This window comes from Urtica dioica, chromosome 6 (assembly GCF_054948205.1).
Source record: "Urtica dioica subsp. dioica isolate 48M chromosome 6, U.dioica_male_clone48M_v1_H2, whole genome shotgun sequence".
Lineage (NCBI taxonomy): Eukaryota > Viridiplantae > Streptophyta > Magnoliopsida > Rosales > Urticaceae > Urtica > Urtica dioica.
The window spans coordinates 39,061,462-39,081,025 of NC_142761.1; the positions used below are offsets into that span (position 1 = coordinate 39,061,462).

Genomic DNA, 19,564 nt, shown 5'->3' on the forward strand with positions numbered 1-19,564 from the left:
TTATGTAAATAATCAAACACTATCATATTACTACACAAATCACAAGCGGAAACGCCGATTTTCGCTTGTTGCAGATTGCGATTTTAGAAGTCTTGCCCGACTGAGATCCATGTCCAAATAAAACCATATCTTTTATCTGAGATTCAAGTTTAAAGAAATATTCAAAATCACTCCGATGAAAAATCGGATGGTACAAAAGCCATATCTAATAAATTTGAATTATTGAAATATAATTAAAAGAAAAAACAAACACATGAACAAGAAAATAAAGATAAAAAAATATTTTTCTCTAGGTCGAGAGTCTTCTATTAATCAAGATCACTAGAGTCCCCGTATCTCGGTGGAAATAACTATATTAAAAATTGAAAGCTCAAGTTTTGATTTTGTTTTCGAGAGAAAGCACGGTGGTTAAAGTTTGGGGGAGGGAGCTAAATATCTAGTTGAAGTTATTCCGTGGATGATAGCATATCTATTTTATTTGTATATAAATGTCTAAACAAAAATACACTAAATGGTGTGATAATGTATTGTATATTGATGCTGTGGATCTCAAACTTTCTTTCGATAAAGAAACAAAACTAATTAATAGTTCAACTATATGAAACGCATTATTATAATAATAATAAATATAAAAAATAACTCAATGATTTCACAATGGTGGGCTAGCTCTTCCCACCAACGTTCTTGAATCTTGTGGAAGGTATTAAGCGCCAACAATAATTTCGTTACTGATTTATGAAACCACCATTAGAAAATCAAAATCCAATACAGACCTTAAGTATACAATCTAGGTACTATGTATGTATGTATGTATGTATGTGTATGTATGTATGTACGCTAGCAGGGACACGGAGCCAAAAATGTAGCTAGAGGAGCTAATTAGCAAAAAAAAAAAGAAAAAAAAAAAAGACTATAATTTGTGAAATACAGAAAAGGTTAAAAATTAGGGTTATATAGTAATTCCATCTCTGGTAATTAGTATTCATCATATTCTATAGGAGTTTCAGTGAACTTAGCACCACCACCAAGTAATGTTTATTTAATTTTATTTTCAAAATATTATCTTATATTCAGATGTATTAATATCTATAATGATCGAGTTTTCCGGACATGAGCCTCAAATTTTTAATTTGACCTAAGGAAGAGTTACATACCGTGAGAAATTATATGGCGCCTCGTTTGTCAACGGAATCAACCCGATATATTATCGCGATAATCACAAACTCGGAAAACGCGACAATCTTCAAGAATTTCCGATCAATTACTCTCTTTAATTTTAGCCACAAGACTTTTTTTAACATCATAGCAAATCGGCTTCGAGAGGTTCTCATAAAGACTGTCTCGTTTACACTATAGTACAAATTTGGGCTTACAATATGGTTTAAAATTGTCGTTTAAGACTTGCACGAAATTTTTTTTTGTCGTACATGGTGTTTGCACGCCAGTTTAAAACTACAATTATTTAGCAAAATAGCCAAATCAAACCTTTAACATTGCTAAATAGCCAATGTTTTGTAAATACTAAGTAAATAGCCAGATATCATTTAAGACACATCTGCATTTACTAAAATGCCCAGGCTTTCCCGCCCATAAGCACACGGTTGACTTTAAAAAAAAATAAAAAAAATAAAAGAGGTATAATAACTGTAAACGAGAATCCAGAAATAATAACTGCAATTAATTATCCATTATCTCTCCACCAATATTCAATCTCCCCACCGATTCAGCCATTACATATATATCAAAAAAAAAAAAACTCCCACACGACACAGCACAACCCCGAATCCAATCGGAATTGAATTGACCTTTCTATCGCTATCATCACTCCTGACGATCACCGCACAGAGCTCAGCTTCTCGTCTCTCCGAATCCCAGATCGGTCGGCGATGGCGATGGAGATGGGCGATCCGGAGGGGATCGACGGAGTCCGGATGACGTGGAACGCGTGGCCGCGGACGTGATCCCACACGCGGCTTGCGTGTCTCCGATCCGATCCTACCCTTCCGTACACCTTCCCACACGCGAGTGGACCTCGCCGCCAAGATCTGGATCTGCCCAGGTATGCATGTGTTGTAATACAAAATCATGTGTCATTCAGTGATTATTATGTTTATTGTAAATCCTTATGAATGTTTAAATGTTTTTGGAACGAGTTTGATGTATAAATCTTGATGTGTTATATCTATATCTTGATGCGCAGTAAAATGAAATCATGTATCAATGTGTTAGTTTTCCCGATATACCATTGTGAATGCGTTTAGAAAATTGGGTGTTTGGATGTTAGAAGAAAAAATTGGAGTCAGACATATTTTGCAGTAAATCTGAGTAAATATTGGATAGTCTAAGTTATTTGGACCTTTTCTTTATTTACACATATTTACTGCTGAGTTTGGATGTTAGAAGAAAATAATAGTAGTCGACATATTTTGCAGTAAATATTGGATAGTCTAAGTTTTTTGGATCAAATATTTATTTACACATATTTACTGCTGAGTTTGGATGTTAGAAGAAAATAATAGTAGTCGACATATTTTGCAGTAAATATTGGATAGTCTAAGTTTTTTGGATCAAATATTTATTTACACATATTTACTGTTGAGTTTGGATGTTAGAAGAAAATAATAGTAGTCGACATTTTTTGCAGTAAATCCGAGTAAATATTACACATATTTACATCTCAAGAAGAACGGCGAACTAGTTGCAGTGAAGCTTGCCATCAACGAGAGACCAAAACGCGTTATAAAGAAACCAGCAATGCTAATGATGTGTATTTTGAGATTTATGTTTGCTAACTCTTTTGGTACTTTGGATTCTTCGTTAATCCAAAGTAACATATATATGAGTAAATTTTGTCATTACTAAGACCTATATTTTTTGATGTTATTGGTTAAACTGAAACATGACTTATGTAAATCTGGGTAAATAACATATCGACGCAAATGTAAATGAACACTCAACCAACATTATTTACATTAGTTTACTGATCCCTACAGAAATCAAGAATGCAATATAAATCTGGACGAAGAATATAAGAAATAATATATAAAAAGAAACAAAAAAATTACAACTGCCACGTCCATTTAGTTCCTAAAATAAAGGGATCATTAATAGACTAAATCATGTTCACACTTATATCAGGAAATACAATTCCAAAAATTTCGGGAATAAATTTCATCCGAAAATTCAAATTAGTAATTCAAAATTCAAATGCTCATGGGCAATTTCGGAAATAAAAAAACCTATTATTGGGCCACGTCATCGGAATGGCTATTTACTTAGTATTTACAAAACCTTGGCTATTTAGCAATTTTAAAGGTTTGAGTTGGCTATTTTGCTAAATTACCCTTAAAACTAACGTGCAATGACTGTAAATCTAGTTATTAGCCACGGCATGAATAAGGTTCGCCGGGGCTCGTAGTCATTGCACAACACTTTTTAATAGTCGTACAAGGCCCTTGAAAAGCATAAAAAAATATTATTATTTCTATATGATAATTATCATGCTAATAAAACTAATAAAATCATATAAAAAAAAATCTGAAATCAATTTAAAATCCAAATGATCAATTATCCTGCTAATATTCATTTTTTCTTCTTAGTTTTTCAAAATAACACCAAGAAAAAAAAAACAAAATGAATACAAGACTAAGTATCGGTTTGACGATTTTCTCAGCTCCCTTAAAGTTTCTTGCCGCGGCTGCTACTCTTTTTTTTACTTCCAGTTCCACGATCCGTTTGTCCATGAAATGAATAATGCATCTCAAATAGTTATAAAGTAGTTGACAAATATATCAAAATGAGTTTTAAGTTTCAAGCAACAAAAAAATAGATAAACAGAGTACTATACTAGGCGGCTATTCTTATTTCCTATGTCATCAATTGATGTAGTTTCTTTGTACTTGCTATACCAGGACTCGCTTTCTTCTCTGAAACTGTAAAATAAATGGGCGAAGTCAATATCATTATAGAATAATGTTAATAAATAAATTGAAATCAATAGCTGAGTTTAGATTATATTGGTAAGAGGCTGCAACTCTCCTATAGATTCATTCTTCTTCTGTTTCGGTGGAGGAACAAGTCACTCCACTTAATGTATGGACACAAAAATAAAACAACGTAAATACTTGAAAATAAAAAAAGCTTACCTTCTTTCTTCTTTAGATGGAGGTCACATCTTTAAGGGACAGCGGTCACGTCTTTGAGTTGAAGTGATTTCTCAACATTTCCTCCACCTTTTCTTCTCAATTTCACACTGAAACCGTAAAAATGAAAGGAAAAGAAAAAACTCAATTACAAAGAGAAATTTCATAAAGTAAGCCTCAAAAATAGCAAAATATCAAAGTCAGACCTACTAGTTACATTGTTACAAATTCGGACAAAAATACCCTTTAAGCCAAATAAATATTGTTTTTATATTTTATTTTTTCCCTTCATTTTCACTCTCTTATCTTCTCATTCACCCAATTTCATGAAGATTTCCGACCGATTTGGCATGAGTTTGACGTTCTCGCATGGATTTGAGCTTGTCCCCTTTAAAATGCCGAAAATGTATAAATTTGTTGTTTATTTTGTGTTATATTGCTTATAGACGATTTGGAATGATTTGGATTAAATTCGGTAAAGTTATCATTTTGAATTTGGAAAAAATTACAATGATGTACGATGGTGTATGATAGAATATATGATGAAATTCGTATAGATTTATAATATTGTACGATTGTATACGATGTTGTACAATGATATACGATGGTATCCGATGAGATTCATACATAGTAGAAAAAAATGAGGAAATATGATAGATTTACAATACTGTATGATGGTGTACGATGATATACGATTGTGTACGATAACATACGATGATATACGATAATGTACGATGATATATGATGGTATACGATGTTGTATGATGATTTACGATGGTATCCGATGAGATTCATGAAGAATAGAGAAAATGAGGAAATATGATAGATTTACAATATTGTACGATGGTGTACGATGATGTACGGTGATATACAATGGTATACGATAGTGTACGATGATATACGATGGTGTACGGTGGTGTACGATGAGATTCATACATAATAGAGAAAATGAGAGTATTTTTTTTTCCATTTTTTGGTCAAAAGTCCAATTTTATATATTTTGAAAGTAAAAGGTCTAACTTTGATATTTTGACCCATTTGAGGTCCACTTTATAAAATTTATCATTACAAACCCTAGAAAAATTGAATGCTCAAATTCAAAAAAGAGGAAGGCTCCCTCTCTCTCTCTCTCTCTCTCTCTCTCTCTCGGCCTTTCTCTCTCTCTTCGTGTTTCTTCTACAGAGCCTAACAAAATGAGTATTGCAATCTCCCGCCGCGGCTAGTGATATTAAGGCTGAGGCTAGAGTATGTTTTCAAGGACTTAGCCATGGCGCCTTATGTTCATTCCCGCCGCGGCGCACGCATAAAACACTAAAGTAATTTTAATATTTAGTGTATGGTTGCACGACAATTAATTTTAATGTCGTACAAGGCGTTTTTTAGTCGCGGCTAAGTTTACTCTTGCTGCGGCCCAGGGGTATAAAAGCTTGTATAACAGTCGAAAATTGTACTGCAATATGAACATCACTCAATAGCTTGTACGACAATTAAAAAAAATGTCGTGCATGGTTTAAAATTTTAACATTGCACAACACAAAGAAAAACTGTGTGCAACTTATTATTACGATCTTCACGCCGCGGTCAAAACGATTTTTGCCGCGGCAACGAGGTTTGCACGACTGTTTTTTAGAACTGTCGTGCAAACTGTATCGTATGTTCCACTATAAAATAGTAGTGTAATTATTGGACTTAAACACTTTGTTGGTGGACGATGATATGTTAGCTTGAGAAATTCTTCATATGAAGAAAGTAAAACAATTTAAATGAAGACCAATGGGACTAAAATCACCTTGAATAAAAGCATATGATCGTATTCGATGGGGTTTCATATTAGAAATTCTCTCTTCTTGTGGTTTTGCAAAACAATTTATTAAGATCATCCGAGGGTACATCTCTACGATTGAGTTTGAGATTCTCTTCAATGAGTTCCCAAAATAAAAATAAAAAAATAAAAAAATCAACAATCTAGAGTTCTTAGACACTGATGACATAGTAATGTACGTACTTGAAACAATGTATGTGAAATATCCACAATATTCTTAACCAAGCGAATGCACATCATTTTTTTGGTAATACACAATGGTGTTAAATGACAAACTAAATCTTTAGTGCTAGTTTCTTATGACTATTCCCATGAATTCAAACTCATACTCACCGTCTGAAAGCTTATAATTTTCATACAAACACTATCTCAAGTATTTATACTTTGTGAATAATCGGATGAAACCAGGATTTCACTTTAGGGGGGGCTAATTTGTAAAAAAAATTCAGGGGGGTGCTAATTTATAAATTTTAGTGGTAAAAAATTATAAAAATAAAATGAAAAGTGAGAAAAAAAACAATTTTTTTTTAGGGGGGGCTATAACTCCCCCGGAGTTACAATTGGCTTCGTGCCTGTCAATAATCATTTCATAATTACAAACATTGTCTCCCAACAAATCACGCGCCGATTTGTGCTCGCCCACGTATAGAGAGCCTCAAAGGAACAAGAACTACATAAATGTCGATCTGTACAAAGAGACGTCCAACAAGGGTACTCCAAAACATATTCAGGAGGTTAATATGTGTTGAGATGTCGAATAGGATTTCGCGGTTGATTTTTGTGTCGAGATATTATGTGAAAATCATTTCGTGGAAAAATCTTCTAAGAATCAAGAAACCCTCCCAAAAAAAAAAAAATCCAAAGAAAATATAATCAAATATAATTTGGATTGTCCCAACATGATCTAACATCATCACAAACATCATGGAACATTTTTTTTTTTGAGACGTAAAATTGCCTAACATTAAACGTAACAACAAAAGAAATCCGCTGTTTTGTGAGTGGGAATTGTAGTTTCTTATTAAAACGGACTCTACCAAATTCTCGTGCATGATGGAATATAACATGGCATCTTATATATTATTGTTGAAACTAGAATACATCAAAATCAGAGTTGCATAAGTTAGTCAGTTGGGTTTTTGAAATTGTGTGCCATTGTACCGGTAATCGCGCGTGTCAAAAAATTAGTATGGATAATTAAGTCAGGATTGATCTTCACTAAAATTTATGAGAAATTGCCTAATTTGCCACCAATTGTTGACATAGATGTCAACAATGTTGACATAAATGGTGACATTTTGGGAAAAATTAGCATTTTGATGGAAAGTGGGAAAATGTTATGAAATTGATGGCAAATTAGGCAATTTCTCATAACTTATACTAAAAATTAGTGTCTTTGTTTTCTATGAAAAATAAACATGTACATAAACTCTATAGTTTATAAGTTAATTATCTGAAAATATTGGTAGTGTAAATTTTAAAACACTCTTTCTTAATCAGCCGAATGCACATCATATATTTGGTATCATAAGATATATTTATAGGAAATAACATATCAATTTCCAGACAAAGAGTGTTATTTATAGGAAAAGATTCATAAAATGTTGTGTGCAATGGATCTGGATTTCATTTTTCTTTTTAAAATTAATATGTAAAATTAAAATTGGAATGAATTTTGCATATGTATTTTGTTTCTCTCATAGTTCATTCAGTTTCTTGCTCCTCCATTTTTCCGAAGAAATCCAAGAAAAAAAATGCGAAATTATATATTTTGATGATCAATTTCTAAAACGCAATAATGAATAATACTGAATTTTCAGCGACATACATACACTACTAAGATTAGAATTATTAGCACGTGAAAATGACAAATCTAATGCGTGGTTAATATCTTAATCTTCGGGTCATTGACTAATATTATTGTGTTGTAAACGTATATACGGACGCACACACACACACATGTTTATGTATATGTGTATATATATATATATATATATATATATATATATTCGAAAAAAACAACCTTCAAACGCCTCTTTTCCGCTTTTTGTATACGTCTGCAATTTGGCCTTTTCTTTTCATAAATAAAATTGTTTCCTTTTCTGTCTTATTATTGTACGATAAAATGAAGTAAATTTAGAAAGAAAAAAAAAAGACTACTATCCAATCCATTTAATGGATGAACTCACAAAAAGACGTAATTATATTAGTTTGTGTTTTGCCAAAGCATAAAATTTATATATTAGTTTTAATATGTGTATTCTACTATTACATTATCCATAAGAATATTACTTTTTGCTATATAGCTAATATAAATATAAATAAATAATTAGGCTACATATTATACGTGTCGTTTTTAACTCTGGTATTTGTATCGTTATGCTTATGTTGGTATTATTCCATATACAAATTACAAAACAACATCTTTCTAAAACCAAACAAATAAACCGTGAAAATAAAGCAGAAAAATGACTCGTAATAAAGGCACCAATTCCAGATGAATTCCAGCTCACCAGCCAAAAAAAAATTCATTCATTTATTATTACCACCGACTACAGGCTACAGCAAGTTGGTTATTTTATTGATTTTATCTAAATTTTAAAGGTTATTTTTTATTTTTTTTATTATATTTGGAAGAGAGAATATCTATAGATAGTTTATAATCAATGTCTCTTATTTGCAGCTGCAATTTTTGTATCGCCGTATTGGTGTGATATATATATATATATATATATATATATATATATATATATATATATATATATATATATTTGAAAACAACGTCATTTTAGTGAGGATTAAATTCACGACTCTACTTTGTAGGTAGTGTGAAATTATCAACTATAGACAATTTTTTTTAATCAAAATCAAATTATTACTAAGCTAAAAAAGCCCTGCATTTATTACCGTAAAAAATGGTATCAATATTTTATTAGTGTTATATACAAAAAAAATATTTCAGTGTATACATTCATAATGAAATTTGATGTTACTCAAGAGGTGCATGATTCTCAACCTTAAATACCTTGTCGGTGGTGGCTGACTAAGGCCATACAATTATACGAATAAAAAATAAAATAAAATAAAGAAATAGAAGAGAACGACGAGTTTTCAAAAAGCATGCATTTTAATGATAAATCTAAAATTTTCCCATTTCTTTATTTCCCATTTCTTATCATCTCTTTCGCTGAAACATCAATCTAGAGCTAGCTTTAATGACGCTCATTATTGAGTTGATGAAAAGAAACCGTTTGGGCTAAACCTATCCACGTGAAAATCCCTTGAGATTTCTCTTTCAAAACCCCAAAATGAATAAATTATATTTGTTTAATTTTTTTTTTTTCCGTTATTTGTTGTAAGGCATTTAAATTAGTTTATCAACGAGAAAGAGTTAGTTCTAGAATCGAATCTTTCTTCGGACGTCCCAATAGCATCTGTTGACTGTTTCTTCGCAATTTTACAAGCATCTTAATAAACTCGATGCGTAAATATTTCAATTTTTTTTCCTTCTAATTTTTGCTGAAAAATCTACGATATTGAGATGAGAGAGGTACACACAAATCTCGATACACAATGAATTGGTAAATAATTAATCGGTAACCGTAACATCATTAATATTTGATATCATAAGCAAATCTTTATATAGAGGCTCTCTCAATTGTTTTTATTTCTTAGTATGTCATAAATACCAAATGCAAAATTTTTGGCCATCGGGCTTGGAATATGGCTCACATGGTGTGGAATGGTCTTTTTAATTTATTTCTATTTTACTTTTATTTTTATAGCTATGAAGAATGGCTGACACTGCTTTGCCCATTTCACACACCTATTTCCCTACCAAAAATAATATTGCTCGTGCTAAGTTTAGTACTAATGTGGTAAAAATACTACATATTGTCATAGAAATGCACGCACATAAAAAAGAGGAATAAATATTGTCTAGATTTGAATAACAAATAATAAATAAATAAAAAAACCGCTCTTTAACGTAGATGTGAATTTATGTTCGCTTTATGCTTATTAAAGAACATGATAATAATAAATAAATAAATAATCTTTTTCTTTTTAACTTGGGTAAAGTTCTACTAGATTTAATTGCGATTTGGTGTAGGAAATTTAGATAACATATACATATTATTCAATCAAAATATGTCTATGTATCATCATAGACAATAATTACGTTGATCCGAATATAGCATGAAGAATGCCACGCCCACGAGAATCCTCTTTTTCACTTTTGCAATAAAAGTCACCATAATACACAACACACTAAAGTTAGTTTATTTATTACCATTATCATTACACACAAAAAAAAAACATTTAAAAGGATTAAAACCAAAACAGCAATCATTATATCCAACGTAATTGTTATCAGTGTTTTACTATTACCATCATCACTCAGTATTTATCACGTTTTTTTTTATTCTTTTAATTACATTTGTAAGTTTCTTTCTCGTATTTATTTTTCTTCCCCCATATGCCACTTTCCATCTGTAATAATAATACATACAGACAACCACAGCCAGAAAGAGAGAGAGAGAATCATCAAAGAAAAAATATTTTAAAAAATATTTAAATTTATAAAAGAAAAGAAAGTGGTCTCCAACCAACACCAAACTCTCTCTCTCTCTCTCTCGATTTCTTCCATATATTATTCACCCTTGACACTCCTCATATTCCCAGAGCTCGATCTCACCTCATCGGAGCTCTCTCTCTCTCTCTCTCTCTCTCGACTATACTCATTACTCAATAAATCCACGATTTCCAATCCCAAGAAAACAATCCCACGATAAGCCCACCAGCCAACCAATCAGAACCCTCCACGCGGAGAGAGTTTACAAAAAGAGAAAAAATGGCGTCGCCACCGGACACGAGCAAGACAATGAAGCTGGAGCGGTACAACAGCTATCTGAGGCGCGTGAACAGCACGAAGCTCCTCAGCGCGTCGTCGAAGCTCCTCTTCCGCGCGGCGCTGCTAATCGCCCTGGTGCTCGTCCTCTTCTTCACGCTCAACTACCCGCCGAGCCTCGCCGACGAGAGCCACGTCAGCAGCTTCCGCCACAACTTCCTGAGCTCGGCTTTCTACGACCGAGACGGCGCGGCTTGGGAGAAGAAGGTCCGGCACTCGTCCACGGCGCGCCGACCGAACGGGTTCTCCGTCCTGGTCACCGGCGCCGCCGGCTTCGTCGGCTCGCACTGCTCGCTGGCTCTGAAAAAGCGCGGCGACGGAGTTCTCGGCTTGGACAACTTCAACGACTACTACGATCCGTCTCTGAAAAGAGCCAGAACGGCTCTTCTATCCAAACACCAAATCTTCGTCGTCGAAGGAGACATAAACGACAGCGAGCTCCTCTCCAAGCTATTCGACGTCGTTCCGTTCACTCACATCCTCCACCTGGCGGCCCAGGCCGGCGTACGCTACGCTATGGTGAACCCGCAGTCGTACGTGCAGTCCAACGTGGCAGGCTTCGTGAACCTTCTAGAAGCCGCGAAGACAGCTGTCCCTCAGCCGGCGATCGTTTGGGCGTCCTCGAGCTCGGTGTACGGACTGAACAAGGAGAATCCGTTCTCCGAGCTTCACCGGACGGATCAGCCGGCGAGCCTCTACGCCGCGACGAAGAAAGCCGGAGAAGCCATAGCTCACACTTACAATCACATCTACGGATTGTCTCTCACCGGACTCCGATTCTTCACGGTGTACGGACCTTGGGGGAGACCGGACATGGCTTACTTCTTCTTCACCAAGGACATCCTCAACGGAAAGCAAGTCGACGTGTACAAGACCGCCGATGATAAGGACGTGGCGCGTGACTTCACGTACATCGACGATATCGTCCGCGGATGCGTCGGCGCGTTGGACTCGGCGGAGAAGAGCACCGGCTCCGGCGGGAAGAAGAGAGGTCCGGCTCAGCTGAGGGTGTACAACCTCGGGAACACCTCGCCGGTTCCGGTGGCGAGGCTCGTCGGAATTCTGGAGAGCCTTTTGGGGAAGAAGGCGAAGAGGCACGTGGTCAAGATGCCGCGAAACGGCGACGTTCCGTACACGCACGCGAATGTGAGTTTGGCGGTTAGGGATTTCGGGTACAAACCGACCACGGATTTGTCAACCGGGCTCAGGAAGTTCGTCAAGTGGTACGTTAGTTATTACGGGATTGAGTCGAGGGTAAAAAGGGAAAGCGATCATCCCGATGAATCCGGATGATATATATATATATATATTTTTTTGTTTTTTGTTTATTAAAGTTAAATACATATATATTTGTTGTTTCAAAGCTCTTGTGGTGGTCCTGGGTGTAGAGGATCGGAACTGTGGATCAATGTCGTTTTGTTGTATTGTTGTGGTGGTGGTTTTTATATTGATTCGGTGCTTGTAGAATTATAGATATGAAGAAGAAAAAAAAAACTGGGTATAGATGAAGAAGAAAGAAGACGGTTGTGGAAGAGAGAGAGAAGTGTAGATCTGTGAATTTGGTGAGGGAGTGAGAGAGAGGGTGTAATAATTCTGAGTGGGGTCCACATAAAAAAGATTGTTGATCTCGAATCTCAGCCATTGGATTGATATTTGATATATATATATATCTATATATGTATGTAAGAAAAAAGAGACAATTGTAATTGAAATTGGACAGCGAAAAAATTGCAATTATGAGATAAGAAGAATCTTCTTTTCCTTTATTTTTTTTTTCTTCTTCTTTTAATTTCGTTTACTTTATTTTGTTGTTCATTGGTTAATTAATGTATGACTCAATTTCATGTGTTCTGTTTTAGAATTTACTCAAAAAAAAAAAATGTGAGCTTTTGGGAATTTTTTTTCCGATGGGCATAATTTGCTTGCTTTTTTTGTGGGGTTGCAAGGTGGAGAGGATATATATGTTGAGTTTATTTTTGCTTTTTAGATGCTTTTATTTTTGTTCTTTAATTTAAAAGAATTGAAAGTGGAGTTTCACAAGGGTTGTTTGTGTTTTAGTAACTACTTTTTTAAGAAAAGACAAGTGGTACTGCAATTATGTATTGTATCGCTACGGATTGTCGTAAGAGTAAATTATAGTAAATGTCAAAGTATGTAAACTAGTTTCTTTTTTTAACTAGTATTTGTCGACCACTTATATTGCTTGTCAGTTTTAGAGTTAAACTTGAAGCTTAAAACCTTCCTTTCACACTGTAATCATTGGTGAATCAATGTATGTGGCCAATGATGATGAAAAAAAAAAAAAAAAGACAGAGATTTTCGTTGCTAGAAGCAATTTGGGATCTGTGAGTGTGTAAAGTGTAAACTGATTGGCAAAAAAAAAAAGTAAAAAAAAAAGGTAAAAGAAAGCGACTTTTTTTTTAATCCAAAAAAGAAATTGACTTCCTGTTGGAAGTTTCTGCAAGTTGTATAGGCCATTTTGCTCCTCATTAAAAATGTTCCTGTGTGAATTTGCAAGAGAAATTTAGTTATTATTTTTATTAATAATTGAAATTTAAATTAAGAGTTAATTTGCACAAACGTTTATATGAATCTCAAAAACAAAAAACAAAAAATTGTGATTTCCAGAATTTTAAGAGATCAGAAACCGTAATATATCGTGAATCTTAATGCCAAATTTTTTAATTTAGTATGAAACTTGATATTTATTTCTCCGTTGAAGCAGCACAAGACGTGATTAAATGTTATTATATGAAAGAAGAATATTCTTGGGTTCAAAGTATATCTGTAAGGGAAAAAAAATCCAATATTTAATAATTATATACATATATTGATTTAGTAGCTTCGTTGGATTGGACTTCACAAAATTTAATTCTATATACACGTACAAAAAAGTCAAATTATATAGGAGTCGATCGTTAATTTCTTACAGCGTCTACAAATTTTACGAAATTTGGTTTTCCTGAAATTCATAAGATAAACCCAAAATTATGATAACGTTGTCGGTAATGTATATATGCTGTCAAATAATCATTATGCTTTCGTTGATTATTTTATACACATTTAACGGTAATGCAATAAAACGGTCTAAATAAGCAACGAAAAAGAAGCTGATGTATTGATTACTTTCATAAACAATCAGCGTTACTGTAGTTACAAATTCTATTGATTTATTGACTCAAAAGAAATGTATTGGCCTTCGATGGCTTAGTTTAGTTGTGGTGGGTAGATCTTAGCTGAGGTGAATATTAGGAGTGTTCATGAAAACCGTCAAACCGAATAATCTGATCATTTAAATTAAACCGCACTCATTTTTAATCGTCTCATTCAAACCCGATGAAGTTTAAGTTGTAACCAACTCAAACCCCTATTGTTTCTGGTTGGTTTGGTTTTCTTATAGTCGTTAGATTGTGTTGAACCAAACCAACCCGATGTTATTAATGCTTTATTTTTTTTAAGATTGCAAATATTTTATATGTACTATTGTTTAAAAAAATATAATTTTTTTAAATAATATCATAATTAAATAAATAAAAAAAAACTCAGTATTATACTTTATTATTTGCGAATACATGAAAATTTGGTAATTAAAAATATGCGTAATTTTTATTTTAATATGTAAATTTTCTAAAGATATGTAAAATTTGATTTCATTTTACATAGCGTATTAGATATAATACACATATGATTTTCATTCGACTTATAAAGGCATTTGTCAAGAATTATAATTCGAAAAAACCAACACAAACCAATCCGGTTATTTTTGGGTTGGTTTGGTTTGGTTTTACCTTTCAATCGGGTAGGTTTGCGTTTTAAAACTAACAAATAAGTTGTAGCGGTTCGGGTTGATAGCACATGAAAAAACCGACTAACCCAACCCGATTACACCCCTACTGAATATTACAAAAGATATCTTATTTGTTAAAACCTTTAAATTATTTATTGTAAATCGTGTTTAAATATTGGAAAAATGATACATATATACTTTATGTTAAAGTGAAATGTCTAGTTTTTAGTTTTTAAAAATGTCGAGTTCATACTCTTTGTTTAACTAAAATGACGAAATTATACCTTGAAATAAATAACAGTGCAACAGATCTTCTTTTTATTGACTTTTCATTGATGTTGACTATAATATTCATATGTATATACAATTGTCTTTATTCATTCGCGTTACATATGTAATTTATTTAAAAACGAAAAACAAACAACAGTATCTGAATCATTGAGAACACAAAAAGAGATAAGGGGTAAAAATCGACAGTTGATAGTCGTCAAAATCACAGATTCGAACAGAGAATTCAATATTCAGAGTTGCAATTCGAATACGGAATGAAGTCACCTCTTCGGAGATATGAATTTTATTATTTAATTTCGATTTAAGGCTATTTTTATTTCAAAATTGAAAATTTGAAAGTTAGGGTACCGGTTTCTATTTGATTCGGTTATTCTTATATAAGATTAACATCAATGAAATGAAGGTTTGTAACATTGTTATCTATTTCAAAGTATAATTTCGTCATTTTAGTTAAACAGAGGATATGAACTCAACATTTTTAAAAACCAAAGGTTAAACTCGACATTTCACTAAAACACACTAAAACACAAGGTATATATGTATTATTTTCTCATAAATCTTTAATGTAATTAATTGTTTAATATATAATGAAAGAATAAATTTTTAAAAAATTATTGATAATAAGTAGCAGCGAAATAATTAATTGTCTTATACGTTTACCCAATAAGAGTGGGCCTTATCCAACCCTGTTTATACCGAGTATGGGGCCGGATAATTGATAAAAATGTCATTCCTAGAGGACACATTAACATGGTATAAGCGCAATGACTTTCTTTAAATGAACATGCAAGATAATTAATGTAGGATAAATATGGATATTTTTGTACAAAGTAGTCAATTCAAACTAAGTGTTTGGCGGAATAACTAAAGTTTCATAAGTTAGTGCATTAGGGCTGTACAAAACCGAACCGAAAATCGGATAAAACCGATATCCAAATCGAATCGAAACCGAAATTTGGAGCCACTTCAGCTAACCGAAATTCGGATTCGGATAACCGATCCGGTTTACAAAACTGGACCGGATATCGGATTTGATTTTGGGAAAATCTGGATATCGGTTATTTAACCGATTTTTTTTAAATTAAAAATAAATATATATTTAAAAAAAAACTGGAATATGGACAACTACTTTGATCTTTTGGGATGGTGAAAGATCAATTCCATCAAGTATCCAAATTTGTCGCGTATGGCTAGAGATGTTCTTGCAGCTCCGATGTCAACAGTTGCTTCCGAATCGGCTTTCTCCACAAGTGGTCGTATTCTAGATCATTTTCGAAGTTCTTTGTCTCCGAGAATGGTGGAAGCATTGATTTGCACTAAAAGTTGGTTGAGCTCGTACAAAGATCCTGTTGTATTGCGAGAATACATGGATGAAGTGGAAGCACTAAATGATTCTAAGCAAGTTGTTTCGGGTAAGATAATTAATTTGATATTTTATTTGACATATTCATTTGTAGTTTCTTTATTAAAAAAAATTAATTTTAAATTTATGTCATTATTATTAACAGATGGTAGTCAAGTTGTCATAGAAGAACAAACTTCTCATATATCAACTCCTACTGCTACTACAACTTGATTATGTGATCTATAAAGATAACATATAAATTCAATTGTTGTATGGTTTATTATGATCATTAGGGTTATAAAATTATTATGATATTTACATGTGCAGGTAGTTGGAGACGAGTGTCATTTTGAATTTTATTTTTTTACTCAGTTTTAGATTATGTATTGTCATTTTGGAGCTTTATAAGAGTCGTTTGTACTCGTTTTTTGAATTTTTACAAACCGGATTTGGATTTTAGAAACTGGATATCCATTTTATAAAACTGGATATTAAACTGGATCTGAAATTTTACAAACTGGATAACCGAATTTTAAAAATTGGATACTGAACTGAATACTGGATTTAAGAAACCAGATAACCGAATATTCGGATAACCGAATTTCGGTTTTAGACTAAATTGGACCGGATACTGGACCGAGTTTTTAAAAACCGAAAATTCGGATTCGGATACTAAAAATGTCAAAAACCGAACCGAACTGATCCAGTTTCACCCCTATAGTGCATTATAGCCACTTATAATGTAAAAAAAAAAATACTAATATACCCTTAATTATTTTAAAAATACTTAATTTAAGTGTTCAAAATTATAATGCACTGCACTTTTGGTATATACTAAATAGGTTCAAAAATTTTAATCATGCCTTCAAATTCCCTTAATTATTTTCAAAATACTTAATCTCGGCAACAAATGTTTGAAGACTCGTCATATGCAATGAGAAAGCAATGAAGTGTCAAAAAATTTAATCTTGCTTTATTTTTTAATCTACTCTTCGCTGAACCAGAAAAAAAAAAAGAAAAAAAAAAGAAGAAGATGAAGACGTTGATGGTGGTACGTGGTGATGACGATCGATGATGATATTGAGCACATAAATCGACGACAACGATCTAGAGACCATCAAGCAGTGGTAGACCCAGACTTTAGAAAAGAGAAAGGGCCAAAAAATAATTTAGGCTGCAAAAAAGTAGGCTAAAATTTTTTCAGCCCCAAAATTGGGCTTTGGGGGGGCCCATGCATCTTGAAGCTTCCACCTGGGTCCGCCCCTGCCGCCAACCCATAGCCCAGTCACGGCGATTTCGGCGAAATATTAGAGTTGCGCGTCGGAGAAGAAGATGAAGCACGAAGCTTCTGTCGAATGATGAGAAGGTCGGAGGAGTCACGTTCGACGGCGGCGAAGACTCTGGCGATGGAGGAGACGAGACCGAGGTAATGCTTCTTTGTTTGGTTACTGATTATTCGGTTTTTGAGCTCGCGGAGAGCTTTGAGCTTCACATCGCAGTCGGCAGGGCGAGGCGAGGAAGAAGGTCGCAGTGGCGGTGAACGACAGAGATACTCGCAGGAGAAACCAAGGGAGAAGTTGAGGTCGGCATAGCAGTCTCAGTGGAGCCAAAATCAATGGATTGTTGTCATGTGAAGAAGAAGAAGTAGAGAAAACTTCGCGCAATGGTATTTTTAGGGGTTTTAAAATTTTGGTTATTTTGCATCAATTGTATAAAGTTGAGCTATTTTACCAAACTCAAACTTAAAATGGCTAAAGAGCCGCAATATCCCCGATAAATATTCATAATTGTATCTTGGCAAACCGTATAAATAATAAGACATACATTATAAAATCATGGAAACCTAATGAATGTTGGTGATATTGGATTATATTGATGATAAGTGGTGGTGGATCGGATGACATGGATGAGTCCCTCGGGTCCTTGATAATTTAGAGCTAAAGCATTATGAAAACTACAAAAAAAAAAAAAAAAAAAAAAAAAAAAAAAAAAAAAAAAAAAACACACACACTAGTTGTTCGGTCTCTTCTCTTATTTGTTTGTTAAATTATTTTTTATTATTCATCCACTGACCATGAGACTCATATTTGTTTTCTCATTAAAATTTCTTCGTGCATAAAGAGATACGCTTAACTCTCTCTTGAATCTCAAGTTCAAGGCTTTTGTCTTTGATCTAGCTCGCTTAAGTTTGGACAGAAGAAGGATTAATGTGGAAAGGTCATAGACTTGCTATAATTATTCGGAAGGATTAATGTGGAAAGGTCATGGACATGCTATGGTTCTTTGGAAGGATTAACGTCGGTTTTAATGTGGAAAAATACCATTGCACTACACAACATGTGTTTTCCTGATTGTCTACTCCGTATCTCTTCTGTGGAACCTCAAGAAAAAATATTTCTACTTAATATCCACACTAAGTCTTCAGCTATGATTAGTTTCATTGATCTCAAAATTTGAATTGAAGTCATTTTAAAAAAGAAAACCACTCATGAAAAAAAAAAATGAGTGTGAACCCAAATTCACAATTATATTATTTATGTTTTCAATTTCTTTTTGTGTCGTAGAAATTTTCAAATACATGAAACAGTGCAGCAGTTAGTCTCTCCATTGTCTAATGAACAGTTTGATGTACTTCAAATATTATGTAAATTTGCCGTAAAAAAACCCCTAACACGCGGTTGTTTATTAGAAGATAAATAAAATGCCCAAGATCACATACACCAATCAACTTACAACAAGGAGAGTTAAGAGCTTAAGTCTTTAAAGATTCGGTACTAGAATCAGATTATAGCGCAACGTATGTTGGCTTAAAACTTCCGAGTGACGAAAGATGATGAGATACAATAAATAAATTAAGAGCAACTCAGAGACATGGTACAAAATTCCTCAAAGATTGATGGAGCAATCCAATCGACTAAGACTATTCACCTTGAGTAAGGACACCTAAGTACCTATACAGCAAAAATCATAAAAGATGAAACCCACAATTGTCTTGAGACGCTAACAGAGGCGACCACCGGTAAAACTAGACATTACCCCGAGATCTAACACAACATTCAAGATGGAGACACCTTGGTCCTTGTTGCGAATAACTCACACACGCAAGCGCACGTGTCACTCAAGTAATATAGTGTACACGAAATACGAGTATCGATTTATTTTAACAAATTATTTAGCTGGAAGCGAATTGATTTCAAGGTGAATCATAGATGGATTTAAACAACTAATGAAAAATTAATTGTAATAAATATAGCAACAAATAACATGA

General features: G+C 33.5%; 1 protein-coding gene across 1 annotated transcript; it reads left to right on the top strand.

Moving 5' to 3' along the window:
• The first annotated feature begins 10,580 nt into the window (after positions 1-10,580).
• Positions 10,581-12,639, top strand: GAE6 (UDP-D-glucuronate 4-epimerase 6). The gene has a single exon (XM_089616594.1). It carries the CDS (start codon positions 10,817-10,819, stop codon positions 12,164-12,166), a length of 1,350 nt encoding a protein of 449 aa, XP_089472720.1. The 5' UTR covers positions 10,581-10,816; the 3' UTR covers positions 12,167-12,639.
• Positions 12,640-19,564: the final 6,925 nt, after the last annotated feature.